Source organism: Oncorhynchus keta, chromosome 30 (assembly GCF_023373465.1).
Source record: "Oncorhynchus keta strain PuntledgeMale-10-30-2019 chromosome 30, Oket_V2, whole genome shotgun sequence".
Taxonomy (NCBI): domain Eukaryota; kingdom Metazoa; phylum Chordata; class Actinopteri; order Salmoniformes; family Salmonidae; genus Oncorhynchus; species Oncorhynchus keta.
Window position 1 is genome coordinate 32705543 of NC_068450.1, and position 19253 is coordinate 32724795.

The 19253-nt window shown below is 43.8% G+C and overlaps 1 protein-coding gene across 20 annotated transcripts; it reads left to right on the forward strand.

Annotated features, from left to right (window-relative positions):
- The first annotated feature begins 413 nt into the window (after positions 1-413).
- Positions 414-18900, forward strand: LOC118363400 (protein phosphatase Slingshot homolog 1-like). Of its 20 annotated transcripts, XM_052488286.1 has the most exons (16): positions 414-497; positions 1668-1784; positions 1824-1979; positions 2331-2369; positions 2409-2564; positions 2760-4242; positions 4580-4762; positions 7108-7201; positions 7580-7708; positions 8215-8261; positions 8391-8537; positions 8763-8963; positions 10263-10422; positions 15148-15606; positions 15718-15816; positions 15911-18900. In XM_052488286.1, exons 6-16 carry the CDS (start codon positions 4043-4045, stop codon positions 16103-16105), a joined length of 1914 nt encoding a protein of 637 aa, XP_052344246.1. In that variant the 5' UTR covers positions 414-497; positions 1668-1784; positions 1824-1979; positions 2331-2369; positions 2409-2564; positions 2760-4042; the 3' UTR covers positions 16106-18900. The 20 variants fall into 20 exon arrangements, with proteins under 20 accessions (XP_052344246.1, XP_052344247.1, XP_052344248.1 ...); XM_052488287.1 differs by lacking the exons at positions 2331-2369; positions 2409-2564; XM_052488288.1 differs by lacking the exons at positions 2331-2369; positions 2409-2564 and having other exon boundaries at positions 1824-1901.
- Positions 18901-19253: the final 353 nt, after the last annotated feature.

The window sequence follows — 19253 nt, forward strand, 5'->3', positions numbered from 1 at the left end:
AGCCTGGTTCCATACAGACTGAGTGGTGGGTTTTATTCAAGCCTGGTTCCATCCAGACCATGTGGTGGGTTTTATTCAAGCCTGTTTCCATCCAGACTGAGTGGTGGGTTTTATTCAAGCCTGGTTCCATCCAGACCATGTGGTAGGTTTTATTCAAGCCTGTTTCCATCCAGACCATGTGGTAGGTTTTATTCAAGCCTAGTTCCATACAGACTGAGTGGTGGGTTTTATTCAAGCCTGTTTCCATCCAGACCATGTGGTAGGTTTTATTCAAGCCTGGTTCCATCCAGACCATGTGGTAGGTTTTATTCAAGCCTAGTTCCATACAGACCATGTGGTGGGTTTTATTCAAGCCTGTTTCCATCCAGACTGAGTGGTGGGTTTTATTCAAGCCTGGTTCCATCCAGACCATGTGGTAGGTTTTATTCAAGCCTGTTTCCATCCAGACCATGTGGTGGGTTTTATTCAAGCCTGTTTCCATCCAGACCATGTGGTGGGTTTTATTCAAGCCTGGTTCCATCCAGACCATGTGGTAGGTTTTATTCAAGCCTGTTTCCATCCAGACCATGTGGTGGGTTTTATTCAAGCCTAGTTCCATACAGACCATGTGGTGGGTTTTATTCAAGCCTAGTTCCATACAGACTGAGTGGTGGGTTTTATTCAAGCCTGTTTCCATCCAGACCATGTGGTGGGTTTTATTCAAGCCTGTTTCCATCCAGACTGAGTGGTGGGTTTTATTCAAGCCTAGTTCCATACAGACCATGTGGTGGGTTTTATTCAAGCCTAGTTCCATACAGACCATGTGGTGGGTTTTATTCAAGCCTGTTTCCATCCAGACCATGTGGTGGGTTTTATTCAAGCCTGTTTCTATCCAGACCATGTGGTGGGTTTTATTCAAGCCTGTTTCCATCCAGACCATGTGGTGGGTTTTATTCAAGCCTGGTTCCATCCAGACCATGTGGTGGGTTTTATTCAAGCCTAGTTCCATACAGACCATGTGGTGGGTTTTATTCAAGCCTGGTTCCATCCAGACCATGTGGTGGGTTTTATTCAAGCCTGTTTCCATCCAGACCATGTGGTAGGTTTTATTCAAGCCTGTTTCCATCCAGACCATGTGGTGGGTTTTATTCAAGCCTGTTTCTATCCAGACCATGTGGTGGGTTTTATTCAAGCCTGGTTCCATCCAGACCATGTGGTGGGTTTTATTCAAGCCTGTTTCCATCCAGACCATGTGGTGGGTTTTATTCAAGCCTGTTTCCATCCAGACCATGTGGTAGGTTTTATTCAAGCCTAGTTCCATACAGACCATGTGGTGGGTTTTATTCAAGCCTAGTTCCATACAGACCATGTGGTGGGTTTTATTCAAGCCTGTTTCCATCCAGACCATGTGGTGGGTTTTATTCAAGCCTGTTTCTATCCAGACCATGTGGTAGGTTTTATTCAAGCCTGTTTCCATCCAGACCATGTGGTGGGTTTTATTCAAGCCTAGTTCCATACAGACCATGTGGTGGGTTTTATTCAAGCCTGTTTCCATCCAGACCATGTGGTGGGTTTTATTCAAGCCTGTTTCTATCCAGACCATGTGGTGGGTTTTATTCAAGCCTGTTTCCATCCAGACCATGTGGTGGGTTTTATTCAAGCCTGGTTCCATCCAGACCATGTGGTAGGTTTTATTCAAGCCTGTTTCCATCCAGACCATGTGGTAGGTTTTATTCAAGCCTGTTTCCATCCAGACCATGTGGTGGGTTTTATTCAAGCCTGTTTCCATCCAGACCATGTGGTGGGTTTTATTCAAGCCTGGTTCCATCCAGACCATGTGGTAGGTTTTATTCAAGCCTGTTTCCATCCAGACCATGTGGTAGGTTTTATTCAAGCCTGTTTCCATCCAGACCATGTGGTGGGTTTTATTCAAGCCTGGTTCCATCCAGACCATGTGGTAGGTTTTATTCAAGCCTGTTTCCATCCAGACCATGTGGTGGGTTTTATTCAAGCCCAGTTCCATCCAGACTGAGTGGTGGGTTTTATTCAAGCCTGTTTCCATCCAGACCATGTGGTGGGTTTTATTCAAGCCTGTTTCCATCCAGACCATGTGGTAGGTTTTATTCAAGCCTGTTTCCATCCAGACCATGTGGTAGGTTTTATTCAAGCCTGTTTCCATCCAGACCATGTGGTAGGTTTTATTCAAGCCTGTTTCCATCCAGACCATGTGGTGGGTTTTATTCAAGCCCAGTTCCATACAGACCATGTGGTGGGTTTTATTCAAGCCTGTTTCCATCCAGACCATGTGGTGGGTTTTATTCAAGCCTGTTTCCATCCAGACCATGTGGTAGGTTTTATTCAAGCCTGTTTCCATCCAGACTGAGTGGTGGGTTTTATTCAAGCCTGTTTCCATCCAGACCATGTGGTAGGTTTTATTCAAGCCTGTTTCCATCCAGACCATGTGGTGGGTTTTATTCAAGCCTGGTTCCATACAGACCATGTGGTGGGTTTTATTCAAGCCTGGTTCCATCCAGACCATGTGGTAGGTTTTATTCAAGCCTGTTTCCATCCAGACCATGTGGTGGGTTTTATTCAAGCCTAGTTCCATACAGACCATGTGGTGGGTTTTATTCAAGCCTGTTTCCATCCAGACCATGTGGTGGGTTTTATTCAAGCCTGGTTCCATACAGACCATGTGGTGGGTTTTACTCAAGCCTGGTTCCATACAGACCATGTGGTGGGTTTTATTCAAGCCTGTTTCCATCCAGACCATGTGGTAGGTTTTATTCAAGCCTGTTTCCATCCAGACTTTTATTCTGTTTCCATAAAGTAAACACACACACAATATTCTTTTTCAGTACTGTAATAGAATGACCTAGAACCTCTACGCTTTCACCTGTTATGGCTTTGCCTCTTCCCCTGTGTAGATCCTGCAGGGGTGGGCAACTCCAGTCGTCGAGGGCCTTATTGGTATCACACTTTTCAGTGGTGTAAAGTACTTAAGTAAACATACTTGAAAGTTCAACTTAAGTCGTTTTTTTGGGGTAACTGTTGTTTATTGATGTAATTTAATTATGCCAATGTGCTTTCATCAATTGAAAGCCCTTAATCTATTTTATGAGAATTTCTAAGATTTCTTGTTTGCATAAAATAGATGCAGACCAGTCTTTCAATAAAAGGTAATAGAATTTATTCTCGGAGCGCGCTGCCACTTAACCACGAACAACAGTTTATATACAGATCATGACATAATTTCATTGCTTTAACAGAATCCCCTCCTCTCGACCGGGACAAAGTGAGGTGAAAAGTTCATTCTAACTTACTAACACACTCCCAGATAACTTTTGACCCCTCAACATTATCGATCACCACTGAACTGACAGTTCTAATTAATAGAAAACTTGGGAAAGCACTCACTGTCTTATCTAAAAACCCAGAGCTAAGTTTCTGTAGGGTCAACCATAGGCTAACGACCTTATGTGTTTACACAGTCCCCAACCCATTAGTTTCTTCCTAGTTGGAATGGTGTTCATTAACTTTAATTACTCCTTGTCCGTGTCACACAATCCCTTCTTATGAACTCATATTGTGAAATCAGATATAAAACAGAGTATAAGTTTACTTAGTTACAATTCTTATTTAAAATGATTTGTTCAGTCATTTAATCATAATTGTCCCATTAACTGTACTTTTGTATTTTTGACTACTTTTACTGAACTACATTCCTAAAGAAAATTATGAATTTTTTACTCCAAACATTTTCCATGATAATCAAAAGTACTTGTTACATTTTGAATTGTTAGCAGGACAGAAAAGTTGTCTAATTCACACACTTAATCAAGAAAACACCCCTGGTTATCACTACATCCTGTGATCTGGCAGACTCACTAAACACATGCTTCGTTTGTAAATGATGTCTGAGTGTTGGAGTGTGCTATCGGTTTAAAAAAAAAAGATGAAAATTGTGCCGTCTGATGCCAATTTTTCTCCCCAGTTTTGTGATATCCAATTGGTAGTTAGTCTTGTCCCATCATCGGAGGAAACACCGTAAAAACTGGCGACCATGTCAGCGTGCATGCGTCCGGCCCGCCACAGGAGTTGCTCGAGTGGCCTAACCCGGACAATGCTGGGCCAATTTTGTACCACCTCATGGATCTCCGGGTTGCGCCCGGATCGAATCCGGATCTGTAGTGACGCCTCTAGCGCGGCGATGCAGTGCCTTAGACCGCTGTGCCATTCAGGAGGCCTACTTTTGATACTTAAGTACATTTTAGCAATTACATTTACATTTGATACTAAAGTATACTTGAAACCAAATACTTTTAGACTTTTACTCAAGTAGTATTTTACTGGGTGACTTTTACTTGAGTCATTTTCTATTAAGATATCTTAACTTTTACTCAAGTATGACAATTGTGCACTTTTTCTCCATCCCTAGCCAACACAGCTGATTAATGAAATTGCATTCTAAACTGAAGATCGTGATTAGGTGATTATTGGAGTCAGGTGTGTTAGCTGGGGCAAAATTGTGACGACAATCAGGCCCTCGAGGACTGGAATTGCCCACCCCTGCGCCTAAAGTGTCTGTCGCTGTCCCCAGGTCTGTGCTGCAGGCGCTGCATGGCTGCTGTGAGCGGGCGGTGAAGGGTGCAGTGATTCCAGGCTGTGGGCTGGACTGGGCCCAACACTACTATGGGCATGTGGAGTCTAACCGCCTCTGTCTAAACGAGTGGGGCGCTATGACAGGCCTGGAGTCAATCAGGAGGGACAGCGCCGGACAGAGGTGTGTGCACGTGTCTCTATTTTTTTTGTTGACACCCTAGGGGGCGCGGCAATGTTGCCTGACCCTGAGCTCAACTGGATGAATTGTTTGTTTTATATTGTTTGTTTTTATAGTTATCGTTACATTTTTGTTTCGTTTTATCGACATCTAAGTGCGTCGCAAGTTTAACAGTGTATTGTTCTTGGCATCTGTGACGATCTTAATCCTAAACCGTCACCCGCTCTCCAGAAAGCTCAAACTCAAACAGCATTACCTTGTCCGATGATAGTTCTAGAAAATCAAAAAGGGAACCGAAACGAAGCAAGGCTCAAGAGGTGGTGTCAGGAACAGAGTACAGAGACGGGGAAGCCAACACCTGCTCCCTGTTCCTGATACCACATCTTGAGCCCTGTGAAATGTGCGGTCATTAAATAACAAACTGGATGAGTTAGCGGCAAGGGCTACGTTTGAAGAGGACTTTACAGAAACGTGGATCAAGCAGGACCAGGCTGTATCACGACCGGTCGTGTTTGGGAGTCCCACAGGGCGGCGCACAATTGGCACAGCGTCGTCCGGGTTTGACCGGTGCAGACCGTCATTGTAAATAAGAATTAGTTTTTAACTGACTTGCCTAGTTAAATGTGAACATTGATGGATACACTGTCTATAGAGCAGATCGAGACAAAACGTCACAAATAAATGTCTTTGTAGATAATACTTGGGTCACGCTGTGTAATGTGATTGGACAAGTGTGCACCAGGGACCCATCGGGAACATTCTATCTACCACGCGAGTTTGGACAAATTACCATTATTCTGGTCTGTGCCTGGACCTAGGATAAAGTGGACCAGCGGTTCTGTACAGGCAAGACAAGCATGGGAAGGTCTTAATGCAATGATGGGAAGAAAATTGAGAACAATAATATGGCAGACTGTTCATCCTTTGTAAACGACCTAAACTGGTTTTGTTAGAGACGAATGTAAACAAATATGTGCTAGTATCCCCAAATCCTCTCCTGTCCAGATAAGAGAACGAGGTGGTCTCATACTTAAATATTAAGCCACACAAAGCACAGGGCCCAGACGGACCATGGGGCAAAGTACTGTAGGTATGCGCCAACCGGCTCAAGGGAGTGCTCACACGACTGTTTCAACTCCTAATGAGCACCTGTACAGTGCCAAAATCCTGGAAGGTGTTGACCATTGTACCGGTGCCTAAGAAGTCAGGGGCCAAATGACTTTTGACCTGTGGCCCTCACACCACTTTTGGTCAAATGCATGGAAAGGGTTGTTAGTAAGCACCTGAACCTTTCCATAGCAGATCAACTGGACCTGTTACAGTTTGCCTATAAGGCACAGAGGGGGACTGAGGATGCTACCCTGACCTTGGTGAACATGGTGGCTAGTAACCTTCAACATGCAAAATCACATTTTATTTTTTGATTTTAGTTCAGCTGTTAATACAATGCAAATACACACTGCTGAAACGACTACTGGACCTGAATGTCAACGGAGGCCTCGCAGGTTGGATCAAGGACTTTTTAACTGACCGCCTACATCGGGTCCTCATGAATAGGGCCCCCGCTGTTGAACTGACCCTGAACACAGGGGTGTGTCCTTTCACTGTTCTCTATCTACACTAATGAGCTGAAGATCCAAGGAAGCAATGTGAGCCTTTTCAAGTATGAGGATGACATGGCTCTGGTAGAACTCTTTTTTTTTTTTTATTTTTTTTTTTAAGCAAGGTAACGCCTGTTCTTAATCAGGAAATTAAAGGGGTTTGAGGTCAGCCAGGATGTTCTGGAGAGGGTGTACAGCAGCTTGGTGCATCCTCACGTTCAATATGACCACCTGCTAATCTGAGCGTAAGGAGCAAAAGCAAATTGACCAGAATAGTGAACACAGCCAGCAAAGTAATTGGTTGATCACAAGCACATTTGAGCATTCTGTTCCACAAGGCAACCAAAAGAAGGCACCGGCTGTCGTTGGCGACCCCTCCCACCCTCAGTTTGAGAGGCTTCGCTCTGTCCGGCACTTCGTCATGGCCACGAAGAATGTGTCCAAACATTAATTTGTTCCTTGTGCTGTTGGAATACTAAATGCAAAGTAAATTGTATATGTACTGATCTATCCAGTGCAGTTGGGACAGCGGGCGGTTGTGAGTGAATGTATTAATGTCCTCAGTGTACAACATGATGGACTTACTGGTTTAAATGTGTATAATGTGAGAATGTATGTTATTATTTTAATGGAAAGTGATGCCAAAGTAAAATGTCCATCCTGGATAGACAAAGTTTTATTCTGTCTGTGTTTGTGTGTTGGAGAACTGTGTAAGGGGAAGTGGGTAGTGATACTCTCTCTGCACAGCTCGACGGAAAGGGTGTCTGTGGAGAGGCAGATCAAAGAGGAACTCCGAGACATCATGAGAACAGAGGACCTGGAGAACATCACCTCCAAACAGGTACCACAGAGAAGGACAAGACGATGGGATGTTATATATTGGAACAAGTCCCAAAGTATGCAAGAAGACCAAACTTGTCAAGGTCACAGACAAACAATGGCTGACATAGCTGTCTGAAATACAAGTAGAAGTAAATAAATTGTCTGGTAATATAGAGGCACTCTGTCTACAGTCTGTGACCTAAATGAATGACTTGAAGAGTCTTGTGTCCGGATCTATGACACCTCACTTGTAACACAAGCCATTTGAACCAGCCAAGTCACAACCAGAGCTCAACAGCCCCTTATAACCTTGTGGATGGATTGAATTCTCAGAGGGAGCAAACATGGTGTTGTGCTGTTGATCAGTTGGCCATCCTCTTCCTGTCTCCTTCCCCAGGTCCGCAGTGCCCTGGAGGCCAGGATAGGCATGGATATGAAGAATTACAAGGAATACATCGACAATGAAATGATGGTCACCATGGCGCAGATGGACAAGCCCTCCAAAATATTTGACTATTTGTTCCTGGTGAGTCCCATCTGACTGTCACATTTGACCTTTGGCTTATGCCACTCAGCAGTAGCCCCTAACCACAGCTCTGGAATCAGATGCCACTCAGCAGTAGCCCCTAACCTTAATCATGAGGAGGTTGTAAAGAGTATATGACACTGGACCAGTTAAGTTGTAAGGAAATCTCCTCAGGGCTGATCATGACAGGAAGTACATTTTTAAATGTTTACATTTGAGCCATTTAGCAGATGCTATTTTCCAGAGTGACTTCCAGTAGTGAGTGCGTAGAGTTCATACATTTTGGTACTGGTCCCCCTGTGAGAATCAAACCTACAACCCTGGCATTGTATGCACAATTCTCTATCAACTGAGCCACAGGGGAAGTGTGCTGCAACCAAGAGAATGACGCATGACTCGAACTTCCCTTTTCAGAGCCTAGTGTTTAGTTGTTGAATATAAAGCTCTGGCCTTCTAGTGTCCTCTCGTCTTCTGTGAATAAGGCTCTGTCTCTCTCTCTCTTTTAGGGGTCTGAGTGGAATGCTGCCAACTTTGAGGAGCTACAGAAAAACAAGTAAACCTTTCATTTACTGTGTTGGTTTGCGTGAGCTCTTGTTATTGACTTGTGTAAGGTGTGTGTGCAAACGAGCAAGACAAAGTGTTGCGTGGTTGCTGGGTAACTAAGTTTCTGCCGATGTTTCAGTGTGGGATACATCCTGAACATTACGCGGGAGATCGATAACTTCTTCCCAGAGTCCTTCAGCTACATGAACATCAGGGTGTACGACGTGGAGGCTACAGACCTGCTGTCCCACTGGAAAGACACATACACCTTCATCAACACAGCCAGGTAGTCCCACCCTCCTCCCCTCTTGCTCCTATACATTCTCCCTGCATTGTAATGTAACGATATGGCTTTGACATAGATTTGCTTTTTCTATAAATCTTTTTTTACTGTTTGAATGTTTTGTAATGTTGTGCCCCCCCTGGATAAACCAGCGACAGTCTCACAAATGATGACACTCCATCGTAGTCGCACAATGATGACACAACACCTCTCTCTTCCCCTATACAGGCAGAGTGGCAAGGCGGTGCTGGTGCATTGTAAGATGGGCGTGTCTCGCTCTGGGTCCACAGTGGTGGCCTACGCCATGAAGCAGCAGCGCTGGCCCCTGGAGGTGGCTCTGTCCTACGTCAGGGACCGCAGGCCCATTGTCCAGCCCAACGTCGGCTTCATGAAGCAACTCCACACCTATAGTGGCATCCTTAACGCCAGGTCAGCATATTCATTTATCGTGTGTTTGGTTTGTGTGTGTGACATTTTTAGTTTTTATTTCACCTTTATTTAATCCGGTAGGCTAGTTGAGAACAAGTTCTCATTTACAACTGTGACCAGGCCAAGATGAGGCACAGCAGATTGACACATACAACAACACATGGAATAATCAAACATACAGTAGAAAAAATAAGTCTATATACAGTGTGTAAATGAGGTAAGATAAGGGAGGTAAGGCAATAAATAGGCCATGGTGGCAAAGTAATTGCAATATAGCAATTAAACACTGGAATGGAAGAAGTGCAGAAGATTAATGTGCAAGTAGAGATACTGGGGTGCAAAGGAGAAAGATGAATAATTCCAGTATGGGGATGAGGTAGTTGGATGGGCTATTTAAAGATGGGCTATGCACAGGTGCAGTGATCTGTGAGCTGCTCTGACAGCTGGTGCTTAAAACTAGCGAGGGAGATATGGGTCTCCAGCTTCAGTGATTTTTACAGTTTGTTCCAGTCATTGGCAGTAGAGAACTGGAAGGAAAGGTGGCCAAAGGAGGACTTGGCTTTGGGGGTGACCAGTGAGATATACCTGCTGGAGCACATGCTAAGGGTGGGTGTTGCTATGGTGACCAGTGAGCTGAGATAAGGTGGGGCTTTACCTAGCAAAGACTTATAGATGACCTGGAGCCAGTGTGTTTGGTGACGAATATGAAGCGAGGGCCAGCCAACGAGAGTGTACAGGTCGCGGTGGTGGGTAGTATATGGGGCTTTGGTGACAAAACACCTTGGTATTTGTAGTTGTCCACATATTCTAAGTCCGAACCGTTCAGAGTAGTGATGCTGGCTGGGCGGGCAGGTGCGGGCAGTTATCGGAAGCGCATGCATTTAGTTTTACTTGCATTTTAAGAGCAGTTGGAAGCCATGGAAGGAGAGTTGTATGGCATTGAAGCTCGTCTGGAGGTTAGTTAAGTGTCCAAAGAAGGGCCTGAAGTATACAGAATGGTGTCGTCTGCATAGAGGTGGATCAGAGAATCACTAGCAGCAAGAGCGACATCATTGATGTATACAGAGAAGAGAGTCCGATTTGGCACACTGAACTATATCAGAGAAGTAGTTGGTGAACCAGGCGAGGCTGTCATTTGAGAAACCAAGGCTGTTGAGTCTGCCAATAAGAGTGTGGTGATTGACAGAGTCGAAAGCCTTGGCCAGGTCGACGAATACGGCTGCACAATAATGTCTCTTATCGGTGGCGGTTATGATATCGTCGAAATCACCTGTATGTTCACTGTACCCTCCATTCCAGTCAGCAGCGCCACAGCGCTCTCTGGAGGCGGATGTCGCGAGAGAAGAGAAAGAGGTCTGCTGCTTCACACAGCAACGAAGAAGAGGAGGAGGAGGAGAGTGATGAGGAGGATGAAGAAGAGACGGAGAGTCCAGATGAAGTTGATGAGGCAGATAAAGAGGTAAAAGTTACACAATGTTTATGGTTAGGATTAGTGCTGTGGTGATCATTCCATTTTGTCAGTCAGTAACTGTCATGTGAATGATTGCCGGTCTCATGGTAATTGACCTCTATAGACACGTTAAGCATCTCCAAAGTTTACAGACCGCTGATGTTCGCCTTAAGAACATCTACATTTTTTAAAGTCTAATAAGTAGTATAGTATATAGTAACACAGAAATACGAGCCTTAGGTCATTTAATATGGTCGAATCCGGAAACTATCATTTTGAAAACAAAACGTTTATTCTTTCAGGGAAATACAAAACCGTTCTGTATTTTATCTAACCGGTGGCAACCCTAAGTCTAAATATTGCTGTTACATTGCACAACCTTGAATGTTATGTCATAATTATGTACAATTCTGGCAACTTGATTACGGTCTTTGTTAGGAAGAAATGGTTTTCACACAGTTCAACGAGGCAGGCTGCTCAAACTGCTGCATATACCCTGACTCTGCTTGCACATAACACAAGAGAAGTGACACATAGAGACCTAAGACGACAACAGCATGGCAGCAACACAACGACAATATGGTAGCAACATGGCAGCAGCACAAAACATGGTACAGACATTATTGGGCACAAACAACAGCACAAAGGGCAAGAAGTTAGACATCAATGCATCACACAAAGCAGCCACAACTGTCAGTAAGTGTTCATGAATGAGTCTTTGAATGAAGAGATTGAGTGTTTGTTGCAAGTCGTTCCAGTCGCTAGCTGCAGCGAACTGAAAAGAGGAGCGACTGGCAGAACGGGTGTTGTATGTGAGGGATGATGGCTGCAGTAGATATCTCAGATGGAGAGGGGTGAGGCCTAAGAGGGTTTTATAAATGAGCATCAACCAGTGGGTCTTGCGGCGGGTATACAGAGATGACCAGTTTACAGATAAGTATAGAGTGATGTTTCCTATAAGGAGCATCGGTGGCAAATCTGATGGCCGAATGGTAAAGAACATCTAGCCGCTCGAGCACCCTTACCTCCCGATCTATAAATTACTTATCCATAATCTAGCATGGGTAGGCTGGTCATATGAATCAGGGTTCGTTTGGCAGCTGGGGTGAAAGAGTGATTACGATAGAGGAAACCAAGTCTAGATATTAATTTAGCCTGCAGCTTTGATATGTGCTGAGAGAAGAACAGTGCCATCTAGCCATACTCCCAAGTACTTGTACTTAAAGTTCTATACCCTCATAGGTAGTAATCACACCTGTGGGGAGAGGGGCATTCTTCTTACCAAACCACATGACCTTTGTTTTGGAGGTGTTCAGAACAAGGTTAAGGGCAGAAAAAGCTTGTTGGACACTAAGAAAGCTTTGTTGTTGAGCGTTTAACACAGAATCCAGAGAGGGGCCAGCTGAGTATAAGACTGTATCATCTGCAAAGAATGGATGAGAGAGCTTCCTACTGCCTGAGCTATGTTGTTGATGTAAATTGAGAAGAGCGTGGTGCCTAGGATTGAGCCTTGGGGCACACCCTTGGTGACAGGCAGTGCCTGAGATAGCAGATGTTCTGACTTTAACACTGCACTCTTTGAGAGAGGTAGTTGGCAAACCAAGCCAAAGACCCCTCCGAGACACTAATACTCTTTAGCCGACCCACAAGAATGGAATGGTCTACTGCAGGTATCTGCAAACTGGGGAATGCCGTCGGGGGTATGCCAAATTTAAAAAATATATGTATATATATATTAAAATGGTTTTTTTTTTTACATTTTCAAACAGTACATTTCATATTTTCCAACGGGGCTATACGTTTTGGTTTAGTTTCTCTTTTTTTTCTACTCGCCTGAGTAGCCTCGTTCCACTGCCAAAAATAAAATTAAACCATCTCGTGTTCAGCAAATTAACACAATGTCAAATAACATCCAATCACATTAACTGTTACTCTCTCGCGGGAAACCTTCACTCTTGCGCAGACATTTAGAAACTAAACATGACAATTTGCAAAATAAGCCACGGGAGTTTTTTGAGCGAGTATAAAGACTACTTTTGAGTAGTAAGCTGTATAAAAGCAACAGATGCCATTTAATAAGAAGAGGCTGGAAGCGACTTACATTGTGAGCTACTGAGTGGCTAGGACAGGCAAGCCCCATACTATTGTGGAGGACTTCATTCTTCCTGTTACTGTGGATATGGCTGGGACAATGCCGGGGGGAAAGGCCCAAAAAAACTATACAGACAATGCCTTCATCAAACACTGTTTCACAACACATGAGCTGTTTTTAAACAATTACTGCTTCACATACAAGCCATAGAATTATATGCGTTACAGCTGGATGAGTCAACAGATGTGGCGGGCCTGGTACAGCTCCTGGTATATGTCCGTTACATTTATGGGGGGTCAATTAAGGAAGACATCCTTTTCTGGAAACCAGGACGATATGAGAGGTTATTTTTAAAGTACTGGACAGCTTTGTGGCATCAAATGGACTTTGGTGGTCAAGATGTGTTGGTATCTGTACTGATGGCGCAAAAGCCATGACAGGGAGACATAGTAGAGTGGTAACGAGCGTGCAAACAGTTGCTCCCAATGCCACTTGGGTACACTGCAGCATCCACCGAGAGGCTCTTGCTGCCATGAGAATGCCTGACAGCTTGATAGACGTTTTGGACACTACAGTGAAAATTGTTAACTTTGTTAAAGCAAGGCCTCTGGACACGTATTTTCTGCATTATGCAATAACATAGGCAGCGACCACGTAACGCTTTTACAACATACAGAAGTGCGCTGGTTATTGTTGTGGAGGATCGTTACAAAATATAACACTTACAAGAACTTGTGAATTCAATATAGGCTTTTAATACAAACATCAGAAGCCTAGATGGTCCGCGGAACACACACTTTTCCAGAGCACTGGCTGATTTATACACATACAACATATGAGTCCATCCCACATGCAAATTAAGTTATTTCCCTCAGTCCATCTGCCACCATTATATCCCAATCTGTGCACCCTGCTTGTTCACGCCCAATAACGCCCATATCTGCCTTCAGTCAAGTTATAATGGTGACAGGACCTCTTCATGTCCCAAAAATAATACATGCCCATCTTATCCTATGGGCCCCTTATGTTTAGCTTGTCCTTATTAGGACTAGTAGACTGTGTCCCTTCTCTTCATGTCCTATGTCTATAGTCCATCAGTTGGTCATTTGGCTGACCTTTGTATGTCCCTCTGACCTTGGTATGTCCAGCTGTCCTATGCTCTCATGGCCTTACTTTGGCTTCCTGTCCTATACAATAGACAATGCATTTTACCAGAATGGCAAATGCACTCTAAGTGTATCTTTCTCTTGTGGTACAGTATTATGTTTCTCCCTATATGTACATCTTGCTCCCACATTATCAAGGGACACTATATTGTGTTTTCTTTGAGATGCGCTTAGTTTTGTTTACTTGTCTGACTGCTTGCATGATGAGTTTCTCACACGACTGGCCTATCTGGGCGGGTTTTTTTGTCACCTGAGTTATCTGAATCTAGGACAGGGACTCTCCACAACTATTTATTTATTTGTGTTTTTTTACTAGGCAAGTCAGTTAAGAACAATTTCTTATTTTCAATGACGGCCTAGGAACAGTGGGTTAACTGCCTGTTCAGGGGCAGAACGACAGATTTGTACCTTGTCAGCTCGGGGATTTGAACTTGCAACCTTCCGGTTACTAGTCCAATGCGCTAACCACTAGGCTACCCAATGTGCGTGACAAAATTGAGGCTATGATTAAGAAGTTGGATCTCTTTTCTGTCTGAATTAACAAAAACGACAAGACGGGCCTTTCCATCAAGCTTACGGACAATGTCAAATGTGATATAGCGATGCACCTGAATGAGCTGGATGCACAATTACGCAGGTGCTTTCCCGAAATGGACAACAAACTGGATTCGTTATCCCTTTCATGCCCTGCCTCCATACCTTAACAAAAGAGCCTCATCAAAATTGCAGCAAGCAGTTCTGTGAAAATTGAATCAGAAGCCACTGCCAGGTTTCTGGATTGGGCTGTGCTCAGTTTCATCGTGCCAAGTACTGATGCAACCACGTACTTATGTGAGATTGGCTTCTCGGCCCTCACTAGCATTAAAACAACTAAATACAGGCACAGACTGGGTGTGGAAAATGATTTAAGAATGAGACTCTCTCCAATACAAACCAACATTGCAGAGTTGTGCATCCTTTCAATCACACCCTTCTCATTAACCTGTGATGAACAAATAAGGTTTTATATGTAAGATGGCTAAATAAAGAGCACAATTATTAGTGCCCTGGTCCTATAAGAGCTCTTTGTCACAACCCGGCTCGTGGGAAGTGACAAACTCACTCATTCTTATGTTTAATAAATGTATTGTTTGTGTGTGTGGGGCAGGCTTACAATGATGGCAAAAAAAAAACATTTGAGAGTGCGCTGACCCTGGTGCTAGAGGGGGAACGCAGCTGTAGGTTGAATGTTTGAAAGGGTACGGGACTATAAACATTTTAGGAACCACTGGTCTACCATATCAAAAGCTTTGGCCAAGTCAATAAAAATAGCAGCACAACATTTATTAGAATCAAGGGCAATGGTGACCTCATTAAGGGCGTTACTCCTGACCGTCACCGTAACAGCCCTAGTTAGGATGATATTGTCAAGATCCGGATTATTTGTATTTTGAGGTGCAATCAAAAGACTTCTCTCTCAATCTCTGTCTTGACTAGGTATTTGAAGAGCCTGCCCCCAAGGTTGAGACTGACGGAGAAGCTTCACTCACGGAACTGGCCTCCCCACTCACGGAACTGGCCTCCCCACTCACGGAACTGGCCTCCCCACTCACGGAACTGGCCTCCCCACTCACGGAACTGGCCTCCCCACTCACGGAACTGGCCTCCCCACTCACGGAACTGGCCTCCCCACTCACGGAACCGGCCTCCCCACTCACGGAACCGGCCTCCCCACTCACGGAACCGGCCTCCCCACTCACGGAACCGGCCGCCCCACCCACGGAACCGGCCGCCCCACCCACGGAACCGGCCGCCCCACCCACGGAACCGGCCGCCCCACCCACGGAACCGGCCGCCCCACCCACGGAACCGGCCGCCCCACCCACGGAACCGGCCGCCCCACCCACGGAACTGTCTGCAGCTAATCCCCTTATCACTGTACACGACAGTGACAAGGTAGGCAACCTCTCTTACAAGTGACATGACAAAACCTTCTCAAAAATGTATATTACATTGAACCAATGTCAAAACCAACCTGTTTATCCATCTTTAATATCCTCCCTCTAGGCGTCCTCTCAGAGCCCCAGTCGCAGTGGCAGGATGAACCTCTTCTCTCTCATGCAGTCCATCAACGAACTGGACGATGAGGATCTAAGGAATGAACAGGTAAGAGGAGGAAAATATGAAGAAGAGGTGAAAGAGAAAAGAAAGCAACCGTTTTTCTTACCCTTTCTTACCTTTTTATTATTCGGCGATGTAGATTGCCAACAGTCACCGGCGGTCTCCAGGGCAGCGGAGGCGGAGTCATGGACGGAAGGGCCTCATGCATCAGAGGGCCCATGTGGACGGTTCACCTGAGCCAAGCAGCCTATCAGGTCCCAGAAAATGTGAAGGGGCAGGGCCAAGTAAACCTGAGTCCAGGGAAGGAGATACCAAGACGATGGAAGGGCAGTAGAGGGAGAGAAGGGGAGAATGGTTGGAGAAAGAGAAGCCTAGAGTAGACACTAATAGGAAGAGATGAAATGTTCTGCCTTCTTTCAAGCTATAAACATGAAAGTATCACCCAAAGGTATTTATATACATCATACTACTTAAGCCTTGTTCACACTGCAGGCCTTAAAAGCTCAAATCAGTGTTTTTCAATTCTGTTTTGGAATACTGACTGTCCAAACAGCAAGTTACAAGTAACCAAATCAGATTTGTTTGTTCAGACGGCAGTCATTTGCTTACATGGCTACACTAGCTGTCATGGCATTGATGGGTGTGTGTGTGTAGTGGTGTAGACTGATTCACTCATTTGTTTGTAAACAATTAACAAGCTTGTTAGCTACCACGTTCTTGTCAAACTGTCAGTGGCTAGCAAGCAACAAGATATGCCAAATAAGTCTAAAAACCATTTGCGGGCAAATAAATCCGGTTTGACCGTTCAGACACAAGTTGCATGGCCAGGAATCCGATTAGTACCTGATTTCAACCCACCTACGAAGGTGTTTTGAAATGTGGCTTGAAATATGTTTGTCTGTTCCTACTGCAGGAAAAAGAACAGATTTGAATCATATATGCATTTCTTTAGTTACTTCAAACTGCCAATGTGAACAAGGCTTTAGACTCCCAACTAGCATAGCGTTATACACGGAGTATACAAAACATTCATCGGGGCATGGACACTACAAGCTGTCACGCGTTCCACAGGGATGCTGGCAAATGTCGACTTCAATCCTCGCCACAGCTGTGTCAAGTTGAGTGTGAAAAACCCAGCAGCGTTGCAGTTCTTGACACACTCAAACTGGTGCACATTACACCGTTCAAATGCACTTAAATATTTTGCTTTGCTGATTTCACCCACTGAATGGCACACAAACACAATCCTCGTCTCAAAGCTTAAAAATCCTTGTTTAACCGGTCTCCTCCCCATCATCTACACTGATTTGAAGTGGTGACATCAATAAGGGATCATAACTTTCTCCTGGATTCACCTGGTCAGTCTGTCATGGAAAGAGGTGTTCCTAATGTTTTCTACACTCAGTGTATCATTTGATTATTTAAGTGTCATTCCTTTTGCACAATATTTCATTTTAGGTTATTTTAATGTATCAAACAAAACCTGTTCCCCAACACATTTACTCCATTGGTAGTGATGGTTCACTTATTTTTATGTCACTGCAGTATTACGACACCAATAATTATGTGTATGACCAAAGCTTAGTATTTCTGGTGAGACTTACCTACTGTCACTGAAGTTGGAATGTATGTACATTATCATACCGCATGTGTAGTGTGCCCTCCTTCTCTCCTCATGACCTATGACCTCTATGCAATAATTAATTTGTCTTCTCTGAATACCTGCCAGTTCAGGTTGTGTATTTTAAGTGCCCTTATTTTAGGGGTTTTCTTTTTTTACAAACAAGCTAGATCTTTTTAGAGTTTATGAAAATGTCATGCTGTCTCAATGATCCAAAACTTGAATTTTCTCACTGAGGTTTCAAAATAGTAATGTTGAGTGACTGTTTTAAGCTGTGTTATTATTCTGGACCAATTCATGACCAATCCAAGGCCACCAGACTGTTTGCCAATTCTGTTCCCCTGTGCCAATGAACTTTCTGTCCTTGAGTTTTAGGGCCCAATTCAATCAGATGTGCTTCAGCAGACGGCCGCGTAGCTAATGTTTTGACGGTGTTGGAGGTGGAACTTCATTAGAGCTGTCAAATTCACAAGTGGCTCCCAGCATGCAGTCGCATTAAGAAAAAACCCATGCAGACTTGTTTACAAGTTGGGACACTGGAATGTGAGATGTAATCCACACCTCGATTATGCTGATTTTAGAAATCTTCATTTATTTTGTTAAATGATTTTTCAATTTGAGCGTAATTATTTCTATATAGCCTTCACTTTCTCATTCTGAACTTCCTCCGTGAGTGCAGCAGATTGTGTTACAATGATGGAGCAGCTGCTCACTGATTAGACAGTTCCACTCACCTGCGACACCACCAAAACATCCGCTAAGCGGTTGCCTGCTGTCGCCGGTTAACGCTTGAACTGATTGAATGTAAGCCTTAATCTAAAGACAAGATTTGAGGATCATTAGAAAACTCGTACCCTCTTTTTTTTAAATTTTAATCTTTGGTGTTAAATCCCTTAAGTTATTGGAGATTTTTTTTTTAAATATTTCACTGTCGTTCCACAAATAGCCTTGCTGTAAGAGTGCCTTGGACGTGGGACCTAAATAACCAAGTTATTTCCCGAATACACAGACCCTGATTTAAAGTATTTATGATATCTACGGTATATTGCTATTTCTCTGAGCTGGTGGCTTTTTTAAATATTGTTTTAACGGTTTGTCTTCATGACCAGCGTGCATGTTAGCATGATTTTGTTCAGGTTACAGTTTTTGTGTCTATTTTGGACTTTTGAGGTAGTAAGTCGCTTTGGATAAAAGCGTCTGCTAAATGGCATTTATTATTATTTCCTCAGTTAAACTGAATGGTTCTTCATGCTGATTTCTTTATCGATCCATTTTTTTTTTTTTTAAGTCTTCAGCTGGCTGTGTTTTTATATTCATCATTGAAACAAGTTTCCTCCATCATCATCATCATCATCATCATCCCATTGACACTGCCTGAGCCGACCTCTGCTGTACTGCAATCAAATCCATCAATGACCTGTATCTGTCATTGTTCTGGATAAGTGTTATCTCCCCCACTGTTTACAGCTATACTGTATGAGTGAATAAATGTTTCAGAGTAACCAATATCATGTTCAGTTGTCTGCCTTTTTTAAATGGAATTATACAATGTTTTCTGTTTACTTGTCAACACGATACAACAAACAGGAAAAAAAGGGATATTTTGTTGGCTTGACTTAGAGCCTTTAATTATTTTTGGTATTTACATAATACTAGTATAATGGAAACTTTTGGCCCCTAAAGTCAGGTCCCGATGACTTTTTGTCATGGTTCACTGAGTAACTCCTCTTTCATCGCTGTCTGAAATGACAACCTGAAGGGGGAAAAAAGGGATTAATATATCTCCCTAAACACAACCTCAAACAGCCTGTTGTCACATACACACATGGATGACTTGACAGTCCTTTGGTCAAAATCCCTA